Below are 25,011 nucleotides of genomic sequence, written 5' to 3'. Positions count from 1 at the left end.
ACTTTGTCTCAAAAAAAAAAAAAAAAAGAAGGATAACGATGACAACATTTGAGTCTATTGGGTGGTGAATACAGTACATCAACATTATAAAATACTAATTACGCAAAGAGCTCCTTAATGGACTGTCCACAAAACATTAAACCATACAGATTCAATATATCCACAGGTATTTTTATATATAGTTATATATATCCACATATATTCAATCTATCAAGCAAATGAGTTACGAAGATTTTCTCAATACTCTGAGAATTTTTTCTGCCCCGTGACTACTTTAATGCAAGCAATTAAAATTCCTCGCAGAAAATGTATTGTTTGGCAAACTGCATCAAGGACATGATTGGTCTCTTATTTGGATAATCAAAGGCATTCTAATGGGAAATATGGAGTAGTTTTCTTCCCCTCTTCTTGGAATTTAGTGTTGATTCTATTTCTCTCCAAACAGTTTTAAGATTGTATCCACAGCCTGAAAGAAAGTCTCTTGTTTCTAAGAAAGAAAGGCTCATCTTTTTCTCTGTTTATATTTCTTAAGGAAGATTGACTAAAAGGCTTCCATTGTGTGTTTCACTGTCTTGGACTCGGGCCGCTGTGAGAAGCAGGGTTAGGATTACAAAGCAAATACAGTAGGCACAGTGGCCCATGCCTATAATCCCAGCTCCTTGGGAGACTGAGGAGGGAGGATCCCTTGATCCCAGACATTCAAGATTGGACTGGGCAACAAAGTGAGACCCCATCTCTATAAAAGAAATTAGCCAGGCTTATGCCTGTAGTCCTAAGTACATGGAGGCTGAGACAGGAGAATCCCTTGAGCCTAGGTGTTTGAGGCTATAGGGAGCCGTGAATGTGCCAGCCTGGGCAATACAGTGAGACCCTGTCTCTTCAAAACTTAAAAAAAAAAAAAAAGGCAAATGAAATCACAGATTAAGGGAAAGCAGAATTTCTGGCCATCAATCCATGTGCTTCATGGCAAGGTACCCTTCCTTCCAGGGGTTCACCTTACTCACAGAAACATGAGGCTGGAGGCTGGGGAAGTGGTAAGGGTAAAAATTACACAGGGAGGAAAAATGTTTAAATTTCAGAGGAAAGACATTTTCAATCTGTCTGAATATTCCAATTCAGAGCGGGAGTAGGTGTAAGGCTGCTATAGCCACTTGATCATGGCACGAAAGTCTAGACTCAAAACCCTTTGCAAATATTGGTCTGAAAGTTCAGGATGTGTTGGGCTAGGCTACAGTAGAGGACGGACAACCGTTAGGTGAGAGTAAGTCAACACTGAAGGAGTCACACTGGTTATTTTTCCAAGTCAGGTTAGTTCAACTTATGCAAAACAGCAGAAGGTAAGAAACCTGGGTGTGCGGGATGTGTAAGGATAGGAAGAAGCCAAACAATAAAGAGGTAGATCCTGAAGAAAACCTGTGCCATCTGACGTGAAACCAAAAAGCACAGCTACTACTTATCTTGAACTCCTGACCTCAGGTGATCCACCTACCTCAGCCTCCCAAAGTGCTAGGACTACAGGTGTGAGCCACCGCGCCCAGCTCACAGCTACTACTTATAAAGGTACAGCTTAGGCCTGTTCTGCATGAGGACTGAAGGGCCTCTTTGACCCTTACCAGGCCTTAGAACCCAAACCAGTATTCTTATAAGTATCTGGTAGGTTTGAGTTTTGCCTTGGACTTTTTCCAATAACCCAAAAAGGTGAGGAAACAGAGAGCTATCCCTCCTTCCCCTGGTGGGGAGGAAGAAACAAGGGAAGGAGGATGACAGGCGGACAAGAAAAAGGGACCCACCTTCTTTGAAGCAGGTGTTGTTCTGGAGCTGATAGCCCTGAGGGCAGTCACACATCAGGTCCCCTGACGGGAGCAAACTGCTGGACACGCCCTCTGGACACCTGCAGCTTCTACTGTTGTTGGCCTTGGGCAGGCACAGCAGGCTGCATGGCCTGGGCACACACGCATTGCTTCCTGGAGGGAAGACAAATAGCAGCAGGTAGGTTAATACACACCACGAGGGAGGTACTGAATACAAGAAGGAGACCCACTGCAACCCTTTTGTCTCATGGAAAGGACAGTGGGAAGCTCTGAAGGGTCAAGTGGCAAGCTTTGGGGCCCCTGCTGTGCTGAAAAACTCTGCTCAGTTTAACCAGTGACTTGCATCCTGTCTTCAGCCAGATCAGACTGCCCCAGAGCTGAGCCAGGCGGCAGTGTTCCTCCTGGGAATTAGGAATTGGGTTACTGAAAGACAGGAAAGCAACCAAGGAGCTGGAGCCAGGGAAAGGGTCACAGAGTGTGGGTGTTGAAGTGGCACATGGCAAGCCAAAACCATGTGGAAGTCAGAACTCTGGGTATGCAGATAAGCTCAGGCTGCAGACAGGAGACTAAAAGAGACTTATGGAGGCCAGGCACTTGCAGCCCCAGCTGCTCAGGAGACTGAGGCAGGAGGATCGCTTGAGCCCAGGAGCTCAAAGCCAGCCTGAGCAATATAGCAAGACCCCGTCCCTTAAAAAAACATTTTTTTAATTTAAAAAAGAATCAGAATGTCTTTGGACTTCGTAATCACAACACTGGTAGCTATAATACAGTTGAGCATTGCCTTCAAAATTCTGAATAAATTATTTTTTAAAAAAGAAAGAGACTTATGGAAAGAAGAAGCTTAATAAGAGGAAAAGAGAAAAAACAGCTCCAGTCCCCATGAGCTGTCCTAGACTTCCATCTTTGGGCTCCTGTATTTGTTCCATAACACTGTTCACTTGAGTGCTTTCTGCTCCTTAGGGCCTCAAAGGCCTTAATTAGAACATACACTTGGTTGATGGTAGGGCCAGGACAAAAATCCAGGCCTCCCCTTCTCAATTCCTTTGTGCCAGAGTGCAGCTCAAGAGCTAAATGCGGAGCCAAGCACAGTACTCATCGGCCACTGCTGTGCAATGAATTCCTGTCAGGACAAGTTCATGCTGATCTAGCCCACTCCTGCCAATCTTTTCTCTGGTTCAGGCAATACCAGGGAGAGTTTGTAAAATCCATCACTGCACCCTTGAGAAGGAACCTTTGTGGATGAACAAAGACGGCAAAAGTGCTGTCCTATTCCCTACATCATTCCAGGGACGGTGGCTAAGAGGATGCATAAACCATTTTATAACATTCTGAAACATGATACAACTACGGGGTCACAGAAGCTGCAAAATCATGCTTTTTCTTGATTTTGACTGCAATTACTAATCATGAAAATGGGAAAAAAATGAACATAAAACTTAGATAAAATTCAATTGTTAATTCTTCACATATACTATGTCATGCACAGAGACACCCTCCCCCACATCAGCACCATATCTAAATCATCTGTTGCCACCCAGCCAAGCATTCATCTAAGCCATGCCTCTCCTGGCCTAAAGGTTGGACAAGGTTCGTTAATGACAATCATTGTCAATATGGATGACAATACACTCAGTAGCTTTGGGTGTGTGGGCACCTCACTGGTTAACTGACATTACGAAAAAAATAAAAATCACAATGCTATGGCAACAATGTTACTATGATGCCAAGAAAAAGAGTAAGAGACATTACCAGGGAGAGAAAACATACACATCCAGAGGAAGGGAAGTCCATATGACAAAACGTTCTAAAAGGTGCAGCAAATAATCAGTCATAACAGCTTAATTACTATGGCCGACTAACCAGTTGACTAGAGCAGAAGTCTCAGGCATCGTTTCGCCCTGATCCATTTGTGGGCACAGACTGCTTCTTTAATTCAAAGGCATAAGCCACTGGCTAAAAGAGGGAATGCAGAATTGACATAGAGACACCTTCATGAGAAACAACTCAAAAAAAGATGCGGGAGTATGTGTTTTGTAGTCAAAAAACAATAGATCACTCAATGTTCCACAATCCTGAACAATAACAGAATATGATGCTATCTAACAATGGCCTATTACTGGCTGTGTGCAGTGGCTCACACCTGTAATACCAGCACTTTGGGAGGCTGAGGTAGGAGGATCACTTGAGCCCAGGAGTTTGAGACCAGCCTGAGCAACATAGTAAAAACTGCCTCTACCAAAAAAATAAGCAAAATTAGCTGGGCGGGTGTCTGTGATCCCAGTCACTCTAGAGGTGAAAGTGGGAGGATCGTTTAAGCTCAGGAAGCAGAGACTGCAGTTAGCTGAGATACCCACTGCACTTCACCCTGGGCAACAGAGCCTGTCTCAAAAGCAAACAAATAAATAAAAAAACACTCCATTGCAGGATGATTTTTTTTCACGGGGCTCTTGTCTGTAAAATAATGTAACTAACATTTTCATTGCAGAGCAAATATTCCTACCTAAACAAGCAAGAGCTAAGAGTAGAGAACTCAAAATGGGGTATCATATTTCGGGAGGCTGATCTAGGCAGAGATGTATGAAACTGTACTCTGAGGCAGTAACCAGGGAAAAATTCTAAACCAAGCCCACCAAGTCACTGATCATAAGAGGTAGGCAGGGCAGGAATGTCCAGGCTGGCATGAAACCAGAGAATGGAAAACGGGAGAGCTGCATCAGAGAGAATCTGGAAGAAGATAGAAGGGGAATTCACCAACTCCTATGATGGCAGTTCCACCACAGCCACAGACCCTTTATACAGGATGCCAATTGTCTTGAGTGGACCAGACAATATGAAAACCGTCATCCCAATGAGAAGAGTTGACAAGTGAGAGCAATCATCTTCAAACACATTCCCTTAGAAGATCAAACATGTAGCCCTGTGATGTCTTCACTGGGCATATTCAGAACATTTTCAGATTTCCTCTTTGGAAAATTCCTCCCGAAATACTTTAGGAGCCAAGAATGTCATCATCTCAAGTATCTATACACTTGGCAATTATCAAAATCAAATCTATCCCAAATAATAAATATGTGCCCTCAGTATAGATACTTAAAAGCATGTATTTACTACAGGCTCTAAAGGAGAATTCCAAAGCTCCAAAAGCATTCTAAAGCTCCAAAGCCATTGTAGGAGCAACTGAATACATCAACAATCTTGCAAAGTAACCTCTTTAAAGAGAAAATGCACTTTACAAAGAATAAATTCCAGTAATAGCATTTAAAACCAGCTAGAGGCCAGGCACAGTGGCTCACACCTATAAATCCTAGCACTTTGGGAGGCTGAGGCAGGCAGATTGCCTGAGCTCAGGAGTTTGAGACCAGCCTGAGCAACATGGTACAATCAGTCTCTACCAAACCACAAAAAAATTAGCCAAGTGTGGTGGCATGTGCCTTTAGTCCTAGCTACTCAGAAGGCTGAGGCATGAGAAGTGCTTGAATCCAGGAGGCAGAGGTTGCAGTGAGGTGAGATCATGCCACTGCACTCCAGCCGGGACAACAGAACAAGACTCTGTCTCCCCAAAAAACTAAATAAATAAAAATAAAAAATAAAACCCAGCTACCTATAAAGGAAAAATGCATTTATAACCAAATATTTCAAATTGATACATGTTGCAAGTAAACAACATTTTTAGTATGAACCATCATCAGTCAAAATCTAGAGCAGTACTTCTGAACTGCTGCCACAGTACCAGGGCATGGCTGTTCCAGCAACACATGAGAGATGGAGCAGAGCCTGGTGATTTTATCGAAGTTCAAGCTCTGAAGTCAACCAGGCCACAGTGCAAATTCTTAACACTTACTAAAAGTGTGACCTCCACAAGTTACTAAACCTGACTTTCATATTTTCATCTATAAAATGGAAATATGAATAGTACATATGGACGTCTTTGGGAAGACTTAGTGAAGTTATACAAGCCCCCAAAGCACATTACAATGGTACTTATGACACAGCAACCCCTCAATAAATGTAGTTACTATCAATTGTCATTATTTAACACTTGGTTGTCCATGGGGGATAAATTCCAAGACCCCCGGCTGATGCCTGAAACTGCGGATAGTACCAAACCCTATAAATACTGTGCATGAATTTCTTTTTCCTTCTTTACAATTTCACAGATAGAAGTTCATTCTCACAGATTTTAGCAAATGCGGTGTAAGATTTTTTTCTTCCCTCATTAAGTCTAGAACCTCTTCCCTAAAGGAAGAACTTGACAACCTCTGTTTGGCATATCCAAATTACTAGAATCACTACCCTTGAGGTTTAGGGTCATCATGAAGTAAAATAATGGCTCCTTGCATACAAGGACTACAGTACCTCCACACCCTGATAACCCAGCTGGCTCCTAAAGGGACTAATGAGCCGGGAGCATCAACAGCATGAGACGCTGGACAAACGGAGGATTCACATTCCAGGTGGGACAGGGAGAGGACAGTGCAAGATTTGATCACACTATTCAGACCAGCAAGCAATTTAAATCTCATAAATTATTTCTGGAATTTTCCATATATATTTTTGGACAGTGGTTGACCACAGGTAGCTGAAATCACAGAAAGCAAAATGACAAGTAAGCAGGGGGCTACTGTAGAAACTCATGAATGTGTTAGGAGAAGACAATGAAAGTAATGAAGATGGACCAGAGTGGCCAACACACCAGAGATCCATACAAACACCCTCTCAGTGTCCAATAAAGCAGGCAAGTTAGAGCAAACAAGTTCAAGGCCAAGACACACGGAGTACTCACAGGCAGCACTGACAGCCAGACACCACTGTAAAAGCTTTGATTTAACCCAAACTGGGCCAAAGAGAAAGACAAAAACGTCTTTCTTCAGCCCTGTGTTTGGAGGCAGGAGGGCTGCTGGAAGTATCCTGCTCACAACCAAAGGAGAATAAGAGAGAATCCCAAAGGCAAACAGAGAAAGGAGCAGAGAGCTGATGGCCATGGCCAAAGGGACAGTCCCAGCCACCCCAGAACAGGTCCAGGTCTATGTTCTACTCGCCAACATAGATCTCCTCCAACCTTTTTTTTTCTTTCTGAGACAGGGTCTCACTCTGTCACTGAGGATGGAGTGCAGCAGCACGATCTCAGCTAACAGCAGCCTCAACCTCCCAAGCTCAGGTGACCCTTCCACCTCATCCTCCCGAGTAGCTGAGACTACAGGCATGCACCACTATGCCCTGCTAACAAATATCCCCCTTTTAATCCAGCCTGTCATCTAACCGGACCTCACTCTGGACCCCAAAAATGACTCTGGCTAGCTTAAATGAAGATGACTCTTTGAGGCATGAAAGGGAAACTACACCTAAGGTGAGAACTGTAGGCCTGTCTGACACCAGGACACCATGTTTGCATGTGCCGGGACCACGAGCTCCCTCCCGCACTGCTCCCAAGTCACAGGTATGACTACATGTCAGCTGTGCTCAAGTTGATGAGATGAAGTAGACAGCCAAGACTGGGGAGTAATGACCGAGTGACCACAGGCTTCATCTGCACATGGTATTTCAGAGGCTCCTGTGTGCACATCAAGCACACGTTTACACGTACTTGTAGAAATGAAGACCCACTCTTCTGGACTAAGTGGTAACTTGGAGAAATGCTACAAATCCACTCTGCTAGCTAGCCAGTCAGATCAGTAGGGCTGAATGTCCTCCGTCAAACAAAGGCCTGAAGATTTCAGTCACTGGAGCTGAGAAGCGAGATTCCTTCATTCCTCCTTATTTTAAAACAGGTGCCTCCTCTAAGAAAGAATGTGACTTCTCTATTTAGTGGTAGAATTGCAACAAAAGCCCAGCTTTTAAACTAGGGAGGGTACTTTGGGAAAGCTAATTAATATCTGAGATTTAATTCCCTAATCTATAAATCATGGATCATAATACCAGCCTTCCCTACCTCACAAGTCAGTGGTGAAGAAATAACAAATAATATAGTTTTACATTTGTAAGATACTTTATAGTTTTCTAAGGGTGCTCTCATGCTATCTTCACATTCCCAAGAAGATAACAATGGTATCTATAACTGTATCATTTCCCCTGTCAATTTTCTCTTAGTATAGGGTCAGCCAAGAACCATAAAACAATATCAACATTCCAGCCGAAAACAGAAAACTTAGCAGTTCGTCAATAAAGGAGAATCAGCAAACCCAGGATGCTATTTAATCCTGCTGAGATAAAGAGGGAAATTCTTAAAGGGACTATTCTTCTTGGTAATCCTCTGATCTTTCTCCTCTAGAATCAATAGTATGGCTAGGAGATAAGCAAAATTAAAGGGCAGTCAAGAAACGACGAAGGCTTTCTAGTGAATAGTCTCAGACTCCAGGACTAGCAGGTCAAAGCCTCATAGCAGTTCTGGAAGCCTCACTCAATAGATCTCTAAGACAGCCACTGTCTGCACTGATTGCAATTCTTCCCCTCCCTTTTCATCCCTTATTCTTTCACCAATTATGAATTGGGCACCTCCCAAGTGTTAGACACTGGTAAAACTACCGGGGAATAAAAAAGACAATATCTTTCTTCGTGGGGTTTAGAGTTTCATGGTGGGAAAAATGAAAACAACACCTAACTACACAATGCCAATCCAACAGAGGTAGGTATGGTCAGTGAGCAAACAGGTCATCTGGGCAAGCAGAGAACAAGCAAGAGGCCCTGTTGGGAAGCAACAACTATCTGAGCACCCAGCACAGAGTCTCTTCCTGTAAGTGTGCCAAACAGGGATTAAGCACACGCTGGGACTCTCCCAGCTGCAACAGAAGCCACGCCACCAATCAGTCAGGGGCCAAAGGCAGGAGGAGGGTATAATTACCCACCAAGCACCAACACTCTAGGCAGGCAAAAACATGCTGTCTTCCAGCTGTTTGTGTATCATTAGAAAAGAAATTAAGATGTCATTACGAAGAAATTAAATAATGTGCATGTTGTCGTGACAACAAAGATGCAGGCTGCCAGCTCCTACTCTGAGCAGAGATTGGCCACATGCAGCCCCTTTCTGAAGATCAACTCTACAAAGACAAAAGAAGAGACTGCCTTACCAGTGTTCTTCCCCTTGTAGAAAATCTTCATGTCCATGAGCCCCGTAAGCTGGTTTGCCAGAATCTCCATCTGGGACCCACTGTATTTGGAAGCTCGAAATATGCTGAGCTGGGACCAGTCATCCCAGTAGATTTCATTCTAAAAAGAAAACCTTTGCCCATTAGTCCAGCTCTTTAGTTCTTTATTCTGGTCCCTCTCTAAGGATAAGAGCTCCCCCATGCAGGAGACAAGTAACGTTTATTGCCTGAATGACCAGCCTGATCAAGATTCTACTTAAATGCACAACACAGCAATTTTATCCAAACCTCACCATATATCCCCACAGAAGGAACTGCCCAAAAGAAACTATCTGATAAGCATTCAAGTTTATCACATAAGCCCAACCCCCTCAGTTTGAAATCTGCTTCCCAGAGTTGGGAAGAACCATGTTGCTCTCCAAAGTTGAAAAATAACTGCAAGGCACCGTAGGTGATGCAGAGCTCACCGGAAGTCATCAAGGAATAAAGTGAGCAAAGCTCACAAGAAATGAAGATGCTACTCCAAAATGAGGTTACTGACCCTGAAGGGCAAACTTGGAATGTTCATGGGAAGAGCCTTCACTTTCAACGTTTTGAAATGTGAACAGCAGGGAGCCTGGACTCCTGGCGTCTCTGCCTGGCATCCCTCCATAGGACTGAAAATAAGTTATCTCAAATTTGGAAAAAAGGCAACCTTTAAGAAGTTAAACAGCTTCTCCACAAAGCCCAGGGACGGCAGGCTCCTGACCACATGTGCTCCTCACCTGCTCTAGCAGACTGTCCAATGGTAGCAACAAACAGACTCACCTTAAAAACAGCAATGGCATAGGGGTGCGGGAGGTTGTCCAGGATGACGGAGCGCTGCTGGCCACTGAACGTAATCCGCTCTATGCAGTCCAGGTAGGCATCTGTCCAGTAAATCCACTGGTCATCCACAGAGATGCCGTTGGGCCACTTCACATCCTCTGACACAAGGCGATAGACAGCAGAACCATCCATATTGCTCCTATAAATCCCAGGCTTCAGGTCTCCCCAGTCTGTCCAGAACATCACCCTGGTGAAAATGAGGACAGAACACACATCTCATAAATACTAGAGAATGGGAGCTCAAACACTACTCCAAAAAAGATCAGAAACCTCTCTCAAATGATGCAGCTGGTTATTTCAGCATTATTATAATAATATGTAACAATACCTGAAACCACTTAAATTCCTTGACCTGAAATTCCTTTACTAGAATTTATCTATAGATAAAATCAAATTATGCAAAGATAATATACAAAGAAATGTATATGTATGTCTATTAAACTAAATATTAATCAGCAGAGGAAGTTGACATGTTATGGTACATATGACAGAATACTGTGAAACCTAAAAATCTACATGGGCTCACACAAAACTATCTTCAGTACATAGTAAGTTTGTTTTAAAAGGTACAGAGTAATAACTATACTATGATTATATTTGGTGTGTATGTGTATGTGTTTTGACGACAATACTTGTATATAAGTTAAAAGCAATCGTGAAAGATACACAAGACATTATTAACAATAATTACCACTAGAAAGTGTGAGGGTGAAGGGTTAAAATGAAAAGGAAGGAAGCAAATTTTTTTTCATAAACTTCTGTTCTAAATGTTGTCCACCAAGTACATACATTACTCTTAGAATTTTCTTTGAAAAAAAAAATGGTGCCTATTCTCTATCATAAATGCTCTGAGAGAGGAGAAACCAGACAGTCAAATCCAGAATTTCCCTCTTACTTATGTTTCCTTCAGTTAATGAGTTAATAAAAAGCACCTTTGCCTTCCCCAGGTGCACACTGATTGTGAGTAAGAAAACCTACACATGCTGGGAACGCAGGGGAAAGATGGAATGAATTAAATATTTGTACCATGCATGAAACTCAAGAGAAAGTCCTTGCAATATCCAAGCAGGCCTGGCTATGTCTACAGAGGTTCTCTTTTAATATCACTTTTCTAGAGAAATGACCCATAGATGCAAAACATCTGGATGCTAAGGAGATTCTGACACTGGCTAACAAAAAACGAACGGAGTTACCTGACCATGATGACTACACTGTGGTCTCAAACATCTCAATGAATAGATCATTTCAACCGCCATCATGAGAAACAGTTTTTGTCCCACAGTCTGCATTTCCATGAGAATCTATTATTGTAGCAGTGGATGCAAGACTGATTTCCCTTGAGGGTAACACTTACCCCTCTTGGGGCACGAGGACGAGGGCCCTGGGACGATCGAGCACAGAGGAATTGACGATTGTGAGTCGGAAGTCGCCATCTGGATTAGCTACCTGATAAAAACAGGGGGAAAGAGGCTGAAATGTATCTGAGCTCCTTAAAGATCCCCATTGCCAAAGGTGGCCACTCAGCTTCTACCTACAGACATGCCCCCTCCATGCCTGCCTGTTTCCCTGACCATACCCATCTGGGAAACCTGCCCCAACTTCTAATCACAATGCGCTGTTCCCGCCTCTGACTCTCGGGGCAATTTTCCTGTAGTCTGAAAGAGGAGCTAGAACCATGTATGCCCCAGTTTCCAGGGCATGATGATCTGGACAAAGCAATATCAATAAGTATATTACTCAGATAAGTAAATAAGCATTTACTTATTTAACCATCCCAGGTCAGTCCACGTTCCAAGACAATCAATGCCTCCACAATGACCATAAAACAAATTCTCAATGTCACAGCCTTGCAATGAAGAATCCACAGGTGGAACTCATATTCTTGCTCCTCCCCATCAGCCAGCCTAGTCATCTCATGCTTCTCTAAGTCTGATGCGGACTCACTCCTGTCTGCTCTTGCCACATCCCATCCTAGGCTTACCAGCCCCACGGCTCACTCTAATCAAGGCATCATAACTCTCCTTCAAACGTCATTGCCAGGCCTAACTCCTTTGCTAACTCTTCTGACCCACCTGGACCAATAAGCATCAGTAGCTCTGCACCTTGGCTCACTGACACCATTTTGCACCAACAGTATTAGAGTTGTGGAGTTGTTACCCCACAGCCTGTGAAAAGGTAGACACTTGTGCACCACCTGCATTCTTCTAGTCCCTAGCCAAGTGCTGACCACACACAATTAAAGAAAAGGGAGAAGGAGCAATAACACAACCCCCGAGGCAGCATTCAGTAGGTGCCAGTTCACTTCTATCAGCATCCCCATGAGGACATAAGATCATCCTCTCCTCAGTCAGGGCTCAGCTCAGACATCACCCTCAAGATGCCTATTCTAATATTGGCCCACTCTCCAAAAGCACAATCACACTGCCCTGTTTCAAAGTCTTTGCAGCATGTATCACCAACAGAACTGATTTCTTTATTATTTTGCTTCCTTCACTAAAATCTAAGCTCTATTGGAACAGGAACTTCTGCGTCTTGCCCACTGCTGTATCATCAGAACCTAAACCACACGTATCATCCAGAGAACCCTTGTCAAAGACTGAATGAATAAATGAATCTCCATCTAACGCATGAAGCCACTGAAGTTTAGAAAGTATAAATACCTTGCCCCATGTCACTGAGCTAGTGGAGTCCAGCCTAAACCCAGGTCTATGTCTCAAGTCTGTGTCTTTTGTCTTGCAACTCCTCTTAGCTCTCTGTGTCTTCCTGCTTCTACCGTACTTCCCACTTAACCCACATGCCATCTCTCCATGCAGAGTCAGTACAAAGAGGTGCTGAGGCAGTGAGCTGAGCATAGTACATTTCTCCAGACAATGATTTGGCAGTTTAGAGGTCATTCATTATCCTCACATTGCCTTGGATATATAAGGCGGGACAGGTTACTAGGTAGCTAAGTTGCAGAGAAATGCGGATTAGTAACGATGATGATGATGATGATATTGTCACTATCACTCTAATTGACTACAATTATACTAAACTATTACTGTTATAGCATTATAATAATAACATGATATTAGGTTGATGCAAACGTAATTGTGGTTTTTGCCATCATGTTTAATAATAAAAGTAGTATAACAAAAATAAGATATACATAAAATTAAATAAGTATATATATAAATAAAATAAAAATAATATTACCACTTATTGTTATTAGCTAAGCTTCTGCTAGTCAAAAGATCAATTCCCAGGTACTTACCCACTTTTCCTTCCTCTCCAGAGGCTCAGCTGGTCCATTCTCTGGAAACTCGCAGGAAATTTCCAGAGTAATCTGACACACTGGGCCCTGCCTCTGTGTCAAATCTGGCTCAAAGTCCAGGTGCCCCACCTGCTCCTTTAATTAAGAACAGCATGAAAATACACATACCTCAATCTTTTTGAAGCCTGCATCTACCCAGTAAAGCAGCTGGCTGAGGGGTTCAAAAGCCAAAGCTTCTACTGTCTCCAGGCCAGAATTGATGATCACCTCTTGCCCTGTGCTTCCATTCAAACAGAGGCGCTGAAGAGAGAAAAGTAATAATAAATGCTAGGAACTGTTCAAATGACCCCCTGCCAAGTCAGTCCCATGGAGGGTAACCCTTTATTCAACTGGCAGTACTGGCAAGGGATGAGATGGTTTATGTTAGTAAACTTTCCAAATACATAAAGCCAAGTTTAATGAAAGCATTTCTAAAATGTTCTACATTTTTGCTTTTCAAGCAGAATAAAGAGAATTTAATCATGTATATTACTCTGCATTATCATTATGAACACTGGTTACTAAATTATGTGGCATCACAATAATGAAGTCAGAGATTATTGAGATGGATGAGTCTGTATGCTTTTAAAATAAGTGAAAAACCAGACTGCTGTTATATTTAAGTCCTTGTGTCTGCTTTTATATCTTTCTTCCCTGGGAGGCTCTTAGCCATCAAGGGCTATTGTTGGACAGCTCCATTAAATATCACAGCCATCCCTCAAACCAAGCCCCTCAAATACCCAGGCTCTGTAAAATTTCTGTTGGGTTGGGAATCTAGATAAAAATGTGTTGGAACTGCTTTTCTAAAAGGATTAAGTAGGCAACAAATAAAGATCAAATAGCTCTCCTTTAAATGCACGGCTTTGAGTGTATGGCTATCTACCTGGCCTGTCCAGGGCTCTTTAGTGCTTGCTACCTGGTTCTTACCCGTGTTCAGAACAATTGAAGTGGACAATTCTGTGAGCTATGGGTAAGTCAAGCGTTACTGTATCATGGCTTGGGAAGAAAGATGTTCAAGATGCAGTTGGCACTACAGGGGACAACTAATCATCCTACATTACTAGTCCCAACACCTTCCCACTAGGAAAAGCAAGACCTCACTTACAAGCAGGTCTGCGATTTCAGGCTTTCTTTATTCTTCCTTTATGAACAGACGAGGACAGAGAAAGAAAAATACTAACACAGAACACTGGAAAGTTTCACCTGTTTGTTGGCCCTGGGATGAGTGATACTTAGAAACCTCTAACTGCCCATTTCCATAGGCCATTCTGCTGAAGCTTATCAGGACTGGGCAGTCACAATGCACAGCCACCAGGGTGAGGCCAAGCACTGACTCACCTGGATGATGTCCAAGGCCAGGTCAGACCAATATAAACAGTTGTGCTCATAGTCAAAGTCCAGGGCCACTGCTGCCCGTAGCCCAGTGAGAGGCAGCTGCTCGGTGGCTCCCGAGGCCAGGTCATAGCGGTAGATGGATTTCCGCACGGCATACAGGATGAACTCGTTCTCCTCTGCCAGACACATAAGACATGTGGGAGGTTGAACCCAGGGGATGCAGAAGAGGTCCTAGCACGTCTGCCCTATTAGTTTCTCACACGCAAACCTCAAATCCATTGGCATGTGGTGTGGATCAAGTTGAAGGAGCACAGGAATCAAGACTCAAGAGGTATAATGGGATCACATTTCTGCCTCAGGCAAGTTACTTAAACTCCAGTGAATCTGTTTCTTCGCCTGCAAATGTTTTTCTTGTTACGTTTTTCTTTAATCTAAATCTCCCAATACGTGTGCTTCAACAGCCATACTTCTGAGCTAAGCCTAAAAGTCTTCAAGTCACACTTGCCAACCTAATTAGACCAATTGCCCTGTTCTCTCTCCTCACATGACTAGATCACCGCAGCACCACAGTCTTGTTGACAAGAGACTATTAGCCTTGTAACTAAGCTCTCTATTCAATTTGCTCACTTACTCATATTGTTCATACCATATGGCAGTTGTATTAACCTCTTAGATCTTCAAAAATATTAATAATGCCTTTGTTATTGGCTGTTTACAAAATGTACCACAAAATAATCATCACAAAAATTGTTTCTACTCAACAACTGTGTACGTATTGTGTACAATGTGCTTACTACCTATCTGGCATTGTTTAAGCCTCATAACAACTGCCTGATGGCAGGACTACTGCTAATCAAATTTTACAAATGAGAAAACTGAGACCAGAGAGGTTAAGTAACTCACCCAAAGTCACACAACTGGCAAGTGGCAGAACCAAGATCTGAACCCCGGCACCCTGGATCCAGAGTCTATGCTTTAGCCACTAAACTGTGCTGCTCTTATGATGTAGATACTAGTGTGGATGATTTTTCAGATGTAGAATTGATGGTTCTGAGTGCTGAAGATACTTACTTAATGTCAGACAACTGGAAATAGGAAGACCAAGTACAGTCTCTTTTCCACTTAGGGAACAGCCTGGGAAATATCCAGATTTTTCCCCAGGAGTGGATACAAGTAGCACATCAGCAGCTGTATCTAAAGCATGCATCTTGGACCAAGTGTGTTACATATGGGACCAAGAGGCAAATCTGAATTCATTTGCTGCATGCCTGAGTTAGCCATTCCTGCCCACCTCCTGATTCCATATACTCAGTGAGTTAACACGTACCAGTCACCTTCTTTATAAAGGTTTCAATATAGATAATGCATCAAAAAATAAATCTACCTACAATTTTTAATAAGGTAAGTTTTCCCTCTTTTTCTCTGGTCACTTTCCAGGTCACTTTAGAAGTATCTATGCTGCCATCACATGGTAACTTACCTCCCCTTTTGGTTGTCAAGAAAACCTTCCTGCTGTCATTCCCAGGAAGGGGCCAGCTAAGGTACAGGGGACATGAAAGCTATATTCGCAGCAGCAAGCCTTTTGCCCCACATCTGTCTCCAGCATCTATAAACCTCATTCTGTCACTTTGGGTTCTTTTTTCCTCTAAGAAACTAATACTTGTACAGTAGAGCCTGAATCCAGAAATACCTGCTTTAGGATTATGCTCAGAGCAGCATGTGGCATTCCAGCGGGCAATGCTTAACCTAGAAACGGAATGGCATTCTTAGCTGGTCCTGGCCATACAGGAGCACAGCCTAGGAGTGTGTGTTTTCATAGTAATTGTAAAAGGAAGAAAAATTCTTTCATTTAAAAAATGCTTCCAGATGCCCAGATTACGTCATCTTTGCAAAGATGTTACGGCTCCCGTTAGTCCTATGAACGCATCTTTTTCTTTCCTGGTACATCCCTGCCTCCTATTCCATGCCTTTTTTTTTCTTTTTTACATAGGAGGTCGCCTACAATGGAATGAGATTTCATTCCCTATTCTATCTTCTCCTAGTAGAAGAGAAAATAGCTTTCCTGCCAGTTTAAATGGCTTTAAACAAACTGCTTTGTCCCTTGCTGAATTATCTTCAGAAATATTTATTACAAAATATGCACTCCGGCCCCTTAAGAGCAATCACTCAAACCCTACTAACCCACGTCCTCATCAATAACAGCTCTCGTGAGGGAAATATTTGAATATTATCTGCTCATTTGTTGGAATTTGCTGAAGTGGTGATTCTTTTTAAGTCTCCATAGTGAGGTATGTTAATTACTCTGGTAATGATGAAAGATTAAATTAAGGGACTAACGAGCTTAGCATGAAAAACACCAGGGCAAGCTGGCAGCAGTGAACAAATGAGAGGGCTGCCCTGTCCTGCCTACAGAGACCACATGCTTCTTTAATGATTCATTCAGCCCTTATGCCCATCCACGTAGACACCACCACCCACTTCAGATGGAAGTCAACTCAACTCCAGCCATTTGCCTTCACCAAGAAGTGTGGGCAGGAAAGAGAGCACAGAGGGAATAAAGAAGCTTTAAATGAACAAGAACTAGAAACAGAATGAAAACAAACAAGCAGCTAAAATATTATTTTTCAAAGTATAATAATTTCACGTCTATATTATAAAGACCCAATGTTATATCACCACTAAATCTAGCAGAAATGTGTTTTAGAACACACTATACCTTTATAGCATGTGTAATCACTCCAGAGAAGTTTTTCTTCATTAGCATGCATAATGATTATCTAAAATAGTGAGAATGACATTTACTTGCCATTTGGGCAATGTCCTATATGAAAAGCTTGAGACTTAGAGTCTGAATTTCAACTTTGTCACCTACTAGATGTGTGACCCTTAAGTAAGCCATTTAACCTCCTCTGAACATGCTTCAGTAAAGAAAAAACAAAGTTGATAATATCTGCTTCCCTGAGTTGTTAAAAGGATTAAACTGGCAACACATAAAAAAGTACACTGAAATCTATAAAATTCCATTACAATTTTTGTTATAGTTATTTTTATTAAAAAGTTAAGATAGATCACTTAGCTACTTCCTAAGGAGTCACACACCCCTTTACACTGAACTTTGACAAAGAGATTAAGGAACACACAAAAGTCTGTGGGCATCTTTCTACCCCAATGGATGCTGAATAAATTCAATTGACAAAGGAATTTCCCTCAAAGAAACTGAGCTAACACAAAATACTTTCCATTCCGTACACATTCAGTGTGGATACCAACCTTGGGGAAAAAAGGAAACCCTGTGGTGCTTGTGATGCCATTGTTTTTCCCCACCCCATTAGCGGAGCCACAAGTCTGGACTTTGGTGAGATCGTGATACTGCTTCAAAAATGTCTCAAGAAATGAAAGGGAAGAAATCATCCCTCTTACCTGCCAGCGGACAGGGGACCAGTTCTCCTTCCAGTCGTGCTTCAACATCTCCTCCACTACAAGTGTCCCCAGAAATCTTCCGGTAGCTGTCACCCCACCCAAAGAGCAAGAAGTCAGAAATATCGAATAATAGTCACGAAGACACCCCAGGTGGGAATGTATTTACTACCCACAGTCAATTAGAGTCCATCCATTCATTTCCCTTTAGAACTAGAAAGATGTTCAGTAGTGCTGAGTCAGTTCTGCTTATAATTAGAATAGGCAGGCCCAGACAATTTAGGGCACTGTCCCGGCCAAGATTTTTAACTGTATCTCTTAAACACAAAGAAACTCCGAAGATGTTTCTTTGCTGAAGTTGATGACTTAAGATATTCCTAGAGTTTCAGGAATGCTCACAGACTTGCAATGTTTTTCTCACTGGAGGTAGGAGAGTATACAAATACCATAATTTAAAATGTTGCCCAAACTACTTGCAGGCTGTTAACTTGGAATTCTAGAATTCAGAGTATAGAGAAATCAAGATGGTTCTCTGTGCTTTCTCGCTCCACATGCAGAACCCTATGAACCTGACAAAGCAGCCTCTGTGTTACATACCCTCTTGTTCTCCTGTAAGTAGAACCCACAGGGCAGGGCACAGGAGGGGAGTATGACTTTCCAGAAAATTCCGGATCTGGAACACAAACCTCTAATGACAAATCTTCACTCATCTTGAAACCGAAGTCACTAAAAAGGCAATTGGGGTTTGTTAAGGCCACTGCTTTATACATTTCAGGTATTCCAGCACGAATTATGTTGACTTTACCTTTCACTTTTATTGGAAGTTATTTAACATGTCCCTTTAAAGAATGTTTACTTTCTATATAAAATACATCTTCAAAAGAAAATTAATATCGGATTTCCACAGTTGGAAAAACACAATCATATCCCATAAATAGACAAAAAATACAAATCATCATGCCAAATCAAAACAATACTGAATTTTAGCCTGATCCAGTTCCCTACTCTAAGACTCCAGACCTGCCCTCTCTGTTAAAAGGGATTAGGTAAATGTTACAGAATTACTAGCACCCCATGAGACTTTCTTCTTGACAGAATCCACAGAAGTAAAAGAGAAATTTTAAAAGAATGGCCTTTAAAAAAATTATTTGGGGCCAGGCATGGTGGCTCAGGCCTATAACCCCAACACTTTGGGAGTTGAAGGCAGACAAATTGTTTAAGTCCAGGAGTTAAAGACCAACCTGAACAACATAGTAAGACTCCATCTCTACAAAATAAATAAATAAAATATCCAGGCATGGTGCTAGACACCTGTGGTCCCAGCTACTTGCGGGGCTGAGGGGAAAATCGTTTGAGCCCAGGAGGTCAAGGCTACAGTGAGCTGTGATCACACCACTGCATTCAACCCTGGGCAACACAGCAAAAACTCGTCTCAGAAAAAATATATATATATTTTGTTTTTACTAAGGGTTCAATGTTATTTAAAACTATGCCCACGTACTACCTAAATCATCCTGTACTTTGAGACACAGTAGTTAGGTTCATGAGACCTCCTGTGATCTGCAGTCACATCTGCCAAACCTCTCAGCTCGATGGGCAGCATCCTGGAGTAGGAAGCAGGAGGCCTCAGTTGAAGATGACTCTAAAATGAGGTGACTGTACTATGAACATTCCAAGGCCCTGTCCAAGCTGTAATGTCTATGATTCAATGGATTATAGAATATATTCAAAGAATTATAGAACAGAACATATAGTCCATGTTCATGTGCTCTACCAGAACACATTCATTTGCTCTATTCAATTCAACAAATATTTAGGCCTGGCATGGTGGCTCACGCCTGTAATCCCAGCACTCTGCGAGGCCGAGGCGGGTGGATAACTTGAGGTCAGGAGGTCCAGACCAGCCTGGGCAACATGGCAAAACCCCATCTCTACTAAAAATACAAAAATTAGCTGGGCATGGTGGTGCGCACCTGTAGTCCCAGCTACTCTGGAGGCTAAGGCAAGAGAATGCCTTGAACCTGGGAGGTGGCAGTTGCAGTGAGCCAAGATTGCGCCACTGCACTCCAGCCTAGGTGACAGAGTGAGACTCTGTCTCGAAAAAAAAAAAAGAAAAACCCCAAATATTTATTAAACATTTCTTACTTGAAAAGTATGAACAGATACAGCGCAGAGTCATTTGTGTGCATTATACCATAATCAACATTTAATAATTTGTAAAGAATTGTTCAAAAGGCAGCAGTTTTGTTACTGTATCAAACATGCCTCTTTCATTACCTCAGTTCATTATTAATGAGTGGCCACTTTGCATCTTTTCAGGAACCAGATGAAGCATTAGCTAATTACTATTTGCCTCCAATAGCAAAGCAGTCTTCCCAGGCAGCTTTCTTTGACTGTAGGTCATGACCTAGCTAACTGTGAAAGTACTTGGGAAGTCCAAGACCAGATTCTTTCCCTCCCAAAAAAAGAATAAAATATTGCAAAATGCACCATCATACACTTGAAAGTGAATGTTGTCTCATAAAATTTGTGTTTTCGTTATATGTATGTATGTATCTACGTATACATACATATGTAGACACAGGGTCATAATAGAAAATGTATTACTTTCTAGGGGTTGCAGTTAAGAATTTGAAAGCTGTATGACTTGGCAATGTCAAGAAACATAAGGATATAAAAGAATCTACCAATGAAATCAGGAAACATGGGCCAATAGCTGGGCTTCCCAGTGTGGTCTGAAAGAACTATCAGAAATAACCTAGTGCTCAAACACAGTTGTCAACCAGTACTTGAACTAATGAAAAAATACAATAAGCTGGCTCATTCTCATCTCATCTGATGTCCATCTTGGGACCATTTTCCTTCTCACTGACATAGTCTAATGCCATCAAACATTTCCAAGAGTCATGCAGTTGGGCTGGCTGCCTTCCAGCTGCTACAGCAAACAGAAAAACAATGGGGGTGGAGCAGGGAGCGGCTAACATCCATATACCCCTTACCATTTCATAGGGTCATCACCCCACGATCTCATTTGGCCTGCAACCCAACTCCATGAGGGGCAGAACAGGGGTTTGACTGGTCTATAATAAAAAGACTCCACATATAAGCAAGGGTGAGAATCCAGCAGGTTAGAACCTTGCTAGAGTAAGGTAGATGGGGTGGGCATGGTAGACTAGCAGAAGCCAGGCCAGTTTACCCAGGAGGGCACACTAAGCTCCATTTCTTTTTTCTTTCTTTTCTTTTTTTTGGGGTGGGGAGGGGGGTTCGGGGAATGCAGGACAAGAGAGAAGATTTAATGTTATTTTTTTTAAGCCTAAATGTCATAAAGAAAAAACACAAAGATTTGTTAGAATTTCTTACTTTTTATTTATTTATTTAATTTTTTTTCTTTTTACTCTTACCTTTTTTTATTCAGTCTTATTTTGAAGTACTTACTGGGGATAGGAAAAGGGGAGAGAGAGGGCACCACAATTTTTCAGGAATTAGGACCTCTCCAGTCTCAAGCCAGTCTGGAAAGGACTACCTGAGGCCAACAAAGCTCTCAGATTCAATTAGACTACACAATGCAGAGGTGTCTAAGAAAGAGGAGAAGGCAAACAGCATGGAACTGACGTCACTGGGAACATTATCCATCTCTGTGCTTTTGCTATTAAAGAGTCTATGTCGTTACCTTGGGAGCACACACCTTTCTAAGGAAAAGACTGTCTTCTGTGTTCTAAGCCTTGCTGCTCAAAGAATGGATGTGCAGATAAGCAGCATTCACAACTCCTGGGAGCTTGATGGAAATGTAAACCCCCAGAACTCCTGAGGCAGAATTTGCATGTGACCAAGGCAGAATCTGTACATGGTTCATATGCACCTTAAAATTTCAGAAGCACTGATCTAGAACAGAAATGGCCAAATCTGGTTAGCCATTTTTGAAAACAGAGATGTACTGGATCACAGCCACATTCATTCATCTGTAGCTGCTTTCATTCATCCAAGGGCACTGCCATGGGCAGAGCTGAGTAGTTGTAACAGATCACAGAAACCATATGGCCTACAAAGTCTACAACATTTGCTATATGACCATGTTCCAACCTCTGATCTAGAACACATCAGAGGTTTCTGGCTTTAGTCAAGACAAGTACAGCTGCCCAAAGCAAAATCTAGCTCCTTGGTACCTCGGCAACCACTGAAATATGAGTTGTGTATTTATATTAAATACCCATGGCTCTCTTAGTGCTCCTGACTAAACTACAATTTCATGCTGAATTATAAACTACAGTGACTGTCCAAGAGCACTGAGATCCTGAATACTCCACCACTAGAATCCTCTTCCTATAGCTAAGCTCTGTTCTGATCAACAACTCTCCTCAAAAGCCCCTAAAGGCCTCTTCCTGATTAGAGGATAAGGTTCACCCACTCTAGGGTCTCTCTACCCTACTGTATGCTGTCTTTCCAGCCTTATCTCCAATCATCATCCCCAAGTCATGCAGCCAACAAGGCATCCCAACTCAACTGCCAACCATACCCTGTTGTCTCCACACCTGCCTGTTGCAGCTACATGATCTTGAAACACTGCTGTCTCCAAATCTAGATGCTCCTTAGAGCCCAGCTCAAACAGTACTTCTTCTATACATTTCCTGATTCCCCAACAGCAATCCACAGCCCTCTCCTTTCTTTCAACAGTCATAATAAAAGTACCGGTTCCTCCTCTGAGGCACCTGTTCTTTTCCACCGCCTGTGTTAATTAGCTATGCACATGTCACCTCTCCTACTTTGAGCATTCACAGCAGTGCCTTGGATATTTTGCTCAAGGAATAATAAATGATGCACACACACACACACACACACACACACACACACACATCTCCTCATTTCAGATAAATAAACAAATCCCCTCTAGAATAGGGTCCTAAGGAAAAGGATTAGCAACAATGAAACCTTCAGCAGATTTTTGGGTTACCCTAATAGAAATAAATCCCGGAGCTATCTATTCCTGAAGAAATGGCTGCAGCTCCTCTAGACACCTCTATCACATTACCAGACTGTAAGAACTAAAGAAAACAACTTACTTACATGAAGCATGCCTAGCACAGTTCCTGGCTCATAAAGGATACTTCATAAATACTTGTTTCCTTCTATTCCTTCCTTTGCTCAGGGAAAAGGACCATGCCTAGTTTGTTCCCCCCACACCGCTGACTGAATAAAACACAACTCAGTCCCCAGTCATCAAAGAACTAACCATTCATAGTCCTCCCGGGTGCAGGAGCAATTGGACACGACCACAGGCCTGTCAAAGTCCTCTCCGTTGAAACATGTGGCATGGGGGGTCCTCCGTTTGAAAACAGTCTTGTGCCCCAGCAAACACTCATTTCCCCGCTCATCTGACGGTGACCACAGCTTGTAGTCATTCTCTGTGCAGGGAACTCCTAAGGAAAAAGGAACACAGCATGAAGCATTAGATGCAGGCCCAGGCGGGGTTTCCTGCTGTGCCTCAAGTGCCTGGCCTCAACTCCCACTTCCTGTCTATCCTGTTGCCACCCCACAAGCACACAGACCCTCCAATCGGCTCACTTTGAGGCTGGGCAGCAACTGTGCAAATGAAAAGGATACCTGAAACACAGACATTTGCCTGGAAAAGTGGAAAAGTTGGGAAGAAGCCAGCCACCTTCAGGAACTATCCAAATTCTGAAATATTTCAGAAGAGTCAGCAGTGCCCTTTAGGAACAGTAGTCAGAAGTGTTTCTCTCCTAGGGAACTAGCGAATGGCTGAATCCTTGATGAGCAACACCATTGGGGGTTAATGTTTCCTGCCTGCTTCCTGAGGCAGTGAGGGCACTTTTAGTAGTGTGGCCTGAGGTCAATGGAGGGCTCACCGGCCCTTCTTGAAGGTACAGGGTCTCCATGGAAAGAGGCTGGAAAATGGTAAGACATCTTGCACTGTTACTCCATCTGCCATGTTCATGGAAATGTAAGTAGAGTGCTTTCCACAAGCATTTCAAAGTATGCCTATTCTACGTTGGCACTTTGTGTCTCCTACATGCGCGTCTTCAGTCAGATTGGATACTACCCGAAGCCGATACACAACTTTTGATTCAGCGTCATGCAAATCAGTAAACTTATTAAACTCCTACTGACTGTAAGGCTATCGGGCTTTCCAGTAGGTAGAATAAATATACACACAGGGCAAGTTCTTATTTTTAAAGGCTTTATAATTTAGACAATGGAAGGTAAAACACACTGAGTGACAGACACAAAGTTATGAGTATACTTATGTTCTGGACATAGAGAAGAGAGATGTCTCCTGGTTGGGACATCAACAGCAACTGCGTCAGATCCTGAGATATGAAAAGGATTTCGAGTAGCGGAGGCTGAATGGGTGGAGGTGAGAAGAAACAGGGCATTCCGGGCAGAATTCAGGTTAGCCAAGGCTAGAATCAGGTTAGCCAAGGCTGAGAAGTAGGAAAGAGTAAGACAACATGGGGAAGCAGGGAGAGGATACTGAAGAGTTGCGCTTCTTCCCTGCATACTTACGCAACCTGTATCCAGACTAGCAGATCACAACTAGATCCTAAACGGCTTTGAGAGGGCCCTGCATTGCTTGGCACGCTGACTTACAGAGAGTAAGGCACATCCAACTGGCACTGCTGATTTGGAAATATGTTTGTCATTCATTTATCTACATATTCAGCAGACATATATTTAAACCTCCTATATGCCAGGAACTGCATGAGGAAACTGATACAAAGAATAACACAAAGTCTTACTAAGAATTGAGCAAACCCTCAATTACCTCCCTATGCTTTTTGCTAACTCTTATGTGCCCATCTTTCCCAACGAATCTCAAGCTCTTCTGAGTACACAGAATCTAAGCTGGTGCATTGCACGCAACAGGAGGTCAATGCATATCCATGTGAAAGAGTCCAAGGAGGCAGCAGCTTACCCAAGGCATCTGTGGCATTGACCTGGAGGATCAGCCAGCTGTGGACATTCTCCTTGTTCGAGCCAAAGATCGTGAAGACAGTGCTCTTCTCCCCTGGTTCTGTGAGGAGGCCATACACAAACACTGGCTTCTCAGAGAAGATGAATGTTTTCCAGGTCTCACCTTCATTGGTACTGTATCTGCACAAATACAAGTAAAAGAATCCTTGCAGTTTAAGTCTCTAAGGCTTGGTTTCCATATAACATTCACCAGGAATGGGAACCAGGGCTCCTTGGAAAA

General features: G+C 42.6%; 1 protein-coding gene across 2 annotated transcripts in view; it reads right to left on the bottom strand.

Moving 5' to 3' along the window:
• Positions 1-25,011, bottom strand: part of SORL1 (sortilin related receptor 1) — a 175,111-nt gene that overhangs the window by 64,206 nt on the left and 85,894 nt on the right. For both annotated transcript variants that reach the window (XM_035264890.3, XM_078339716.1), the window contains exons 13-22: positions 24,733-24,911; positions 23,032-23,218; positions 18,402-18,530; positions 17,808-17,893; positions 14,391-14,563; positions 13,182-13,313; positions 11,115-11,206; positions 9,701-9,947; positions 8,876-9,014; positions 1,791-1,964 (exon numbers count right to left, since the gene is read on the bottom strand). In XM_035264890.3, the coding sequence (XP_035120781.3) occupies positions 1,791-1,964; positions 8,876-9,014; positions 9,701-9,947; positions 11,115-11,206; positions 13,182-13,313; positions 14,391-14,563; positions 17,808-17,893; positions 18,402-18,530; positions 23,032-23,218; positions 24,733-24,911 (1,538 nt within the window). The remainder of the gene's footprint in view (positions 1-1,790; positions 1,965-8,875; positions 9,015-9,700; positions 9,948-11,114; positions 11,207-13,181; positions 13,314-14,390; positions 14,564-17,807; positions 17,894-18,401; positions 18,531-23,031; positions 23,219-24,732; positions 24,912-25,011) is intronic.

This window comes from Callithrix jacchus, chromosome 10, assembly GCF_049354715.1.
Source record: "Callithrix jacchus isolate 240 chromosome 10, calJac240_pri, whole genome shotgun sequence".
In the NCBI taxonomy this organism is placed as follows: domain Eukaryota; kingdom Metazoa; phylum Chordata; class Mammalia; order Primates; family Cebidae; genus Callithrix; species Callithrix jacchus.
The sequence above is the reverse complement of the archived record's forward strand: the minus strand, read 5'-3'. Positions and strand labels throughout refer to the sequence as shown.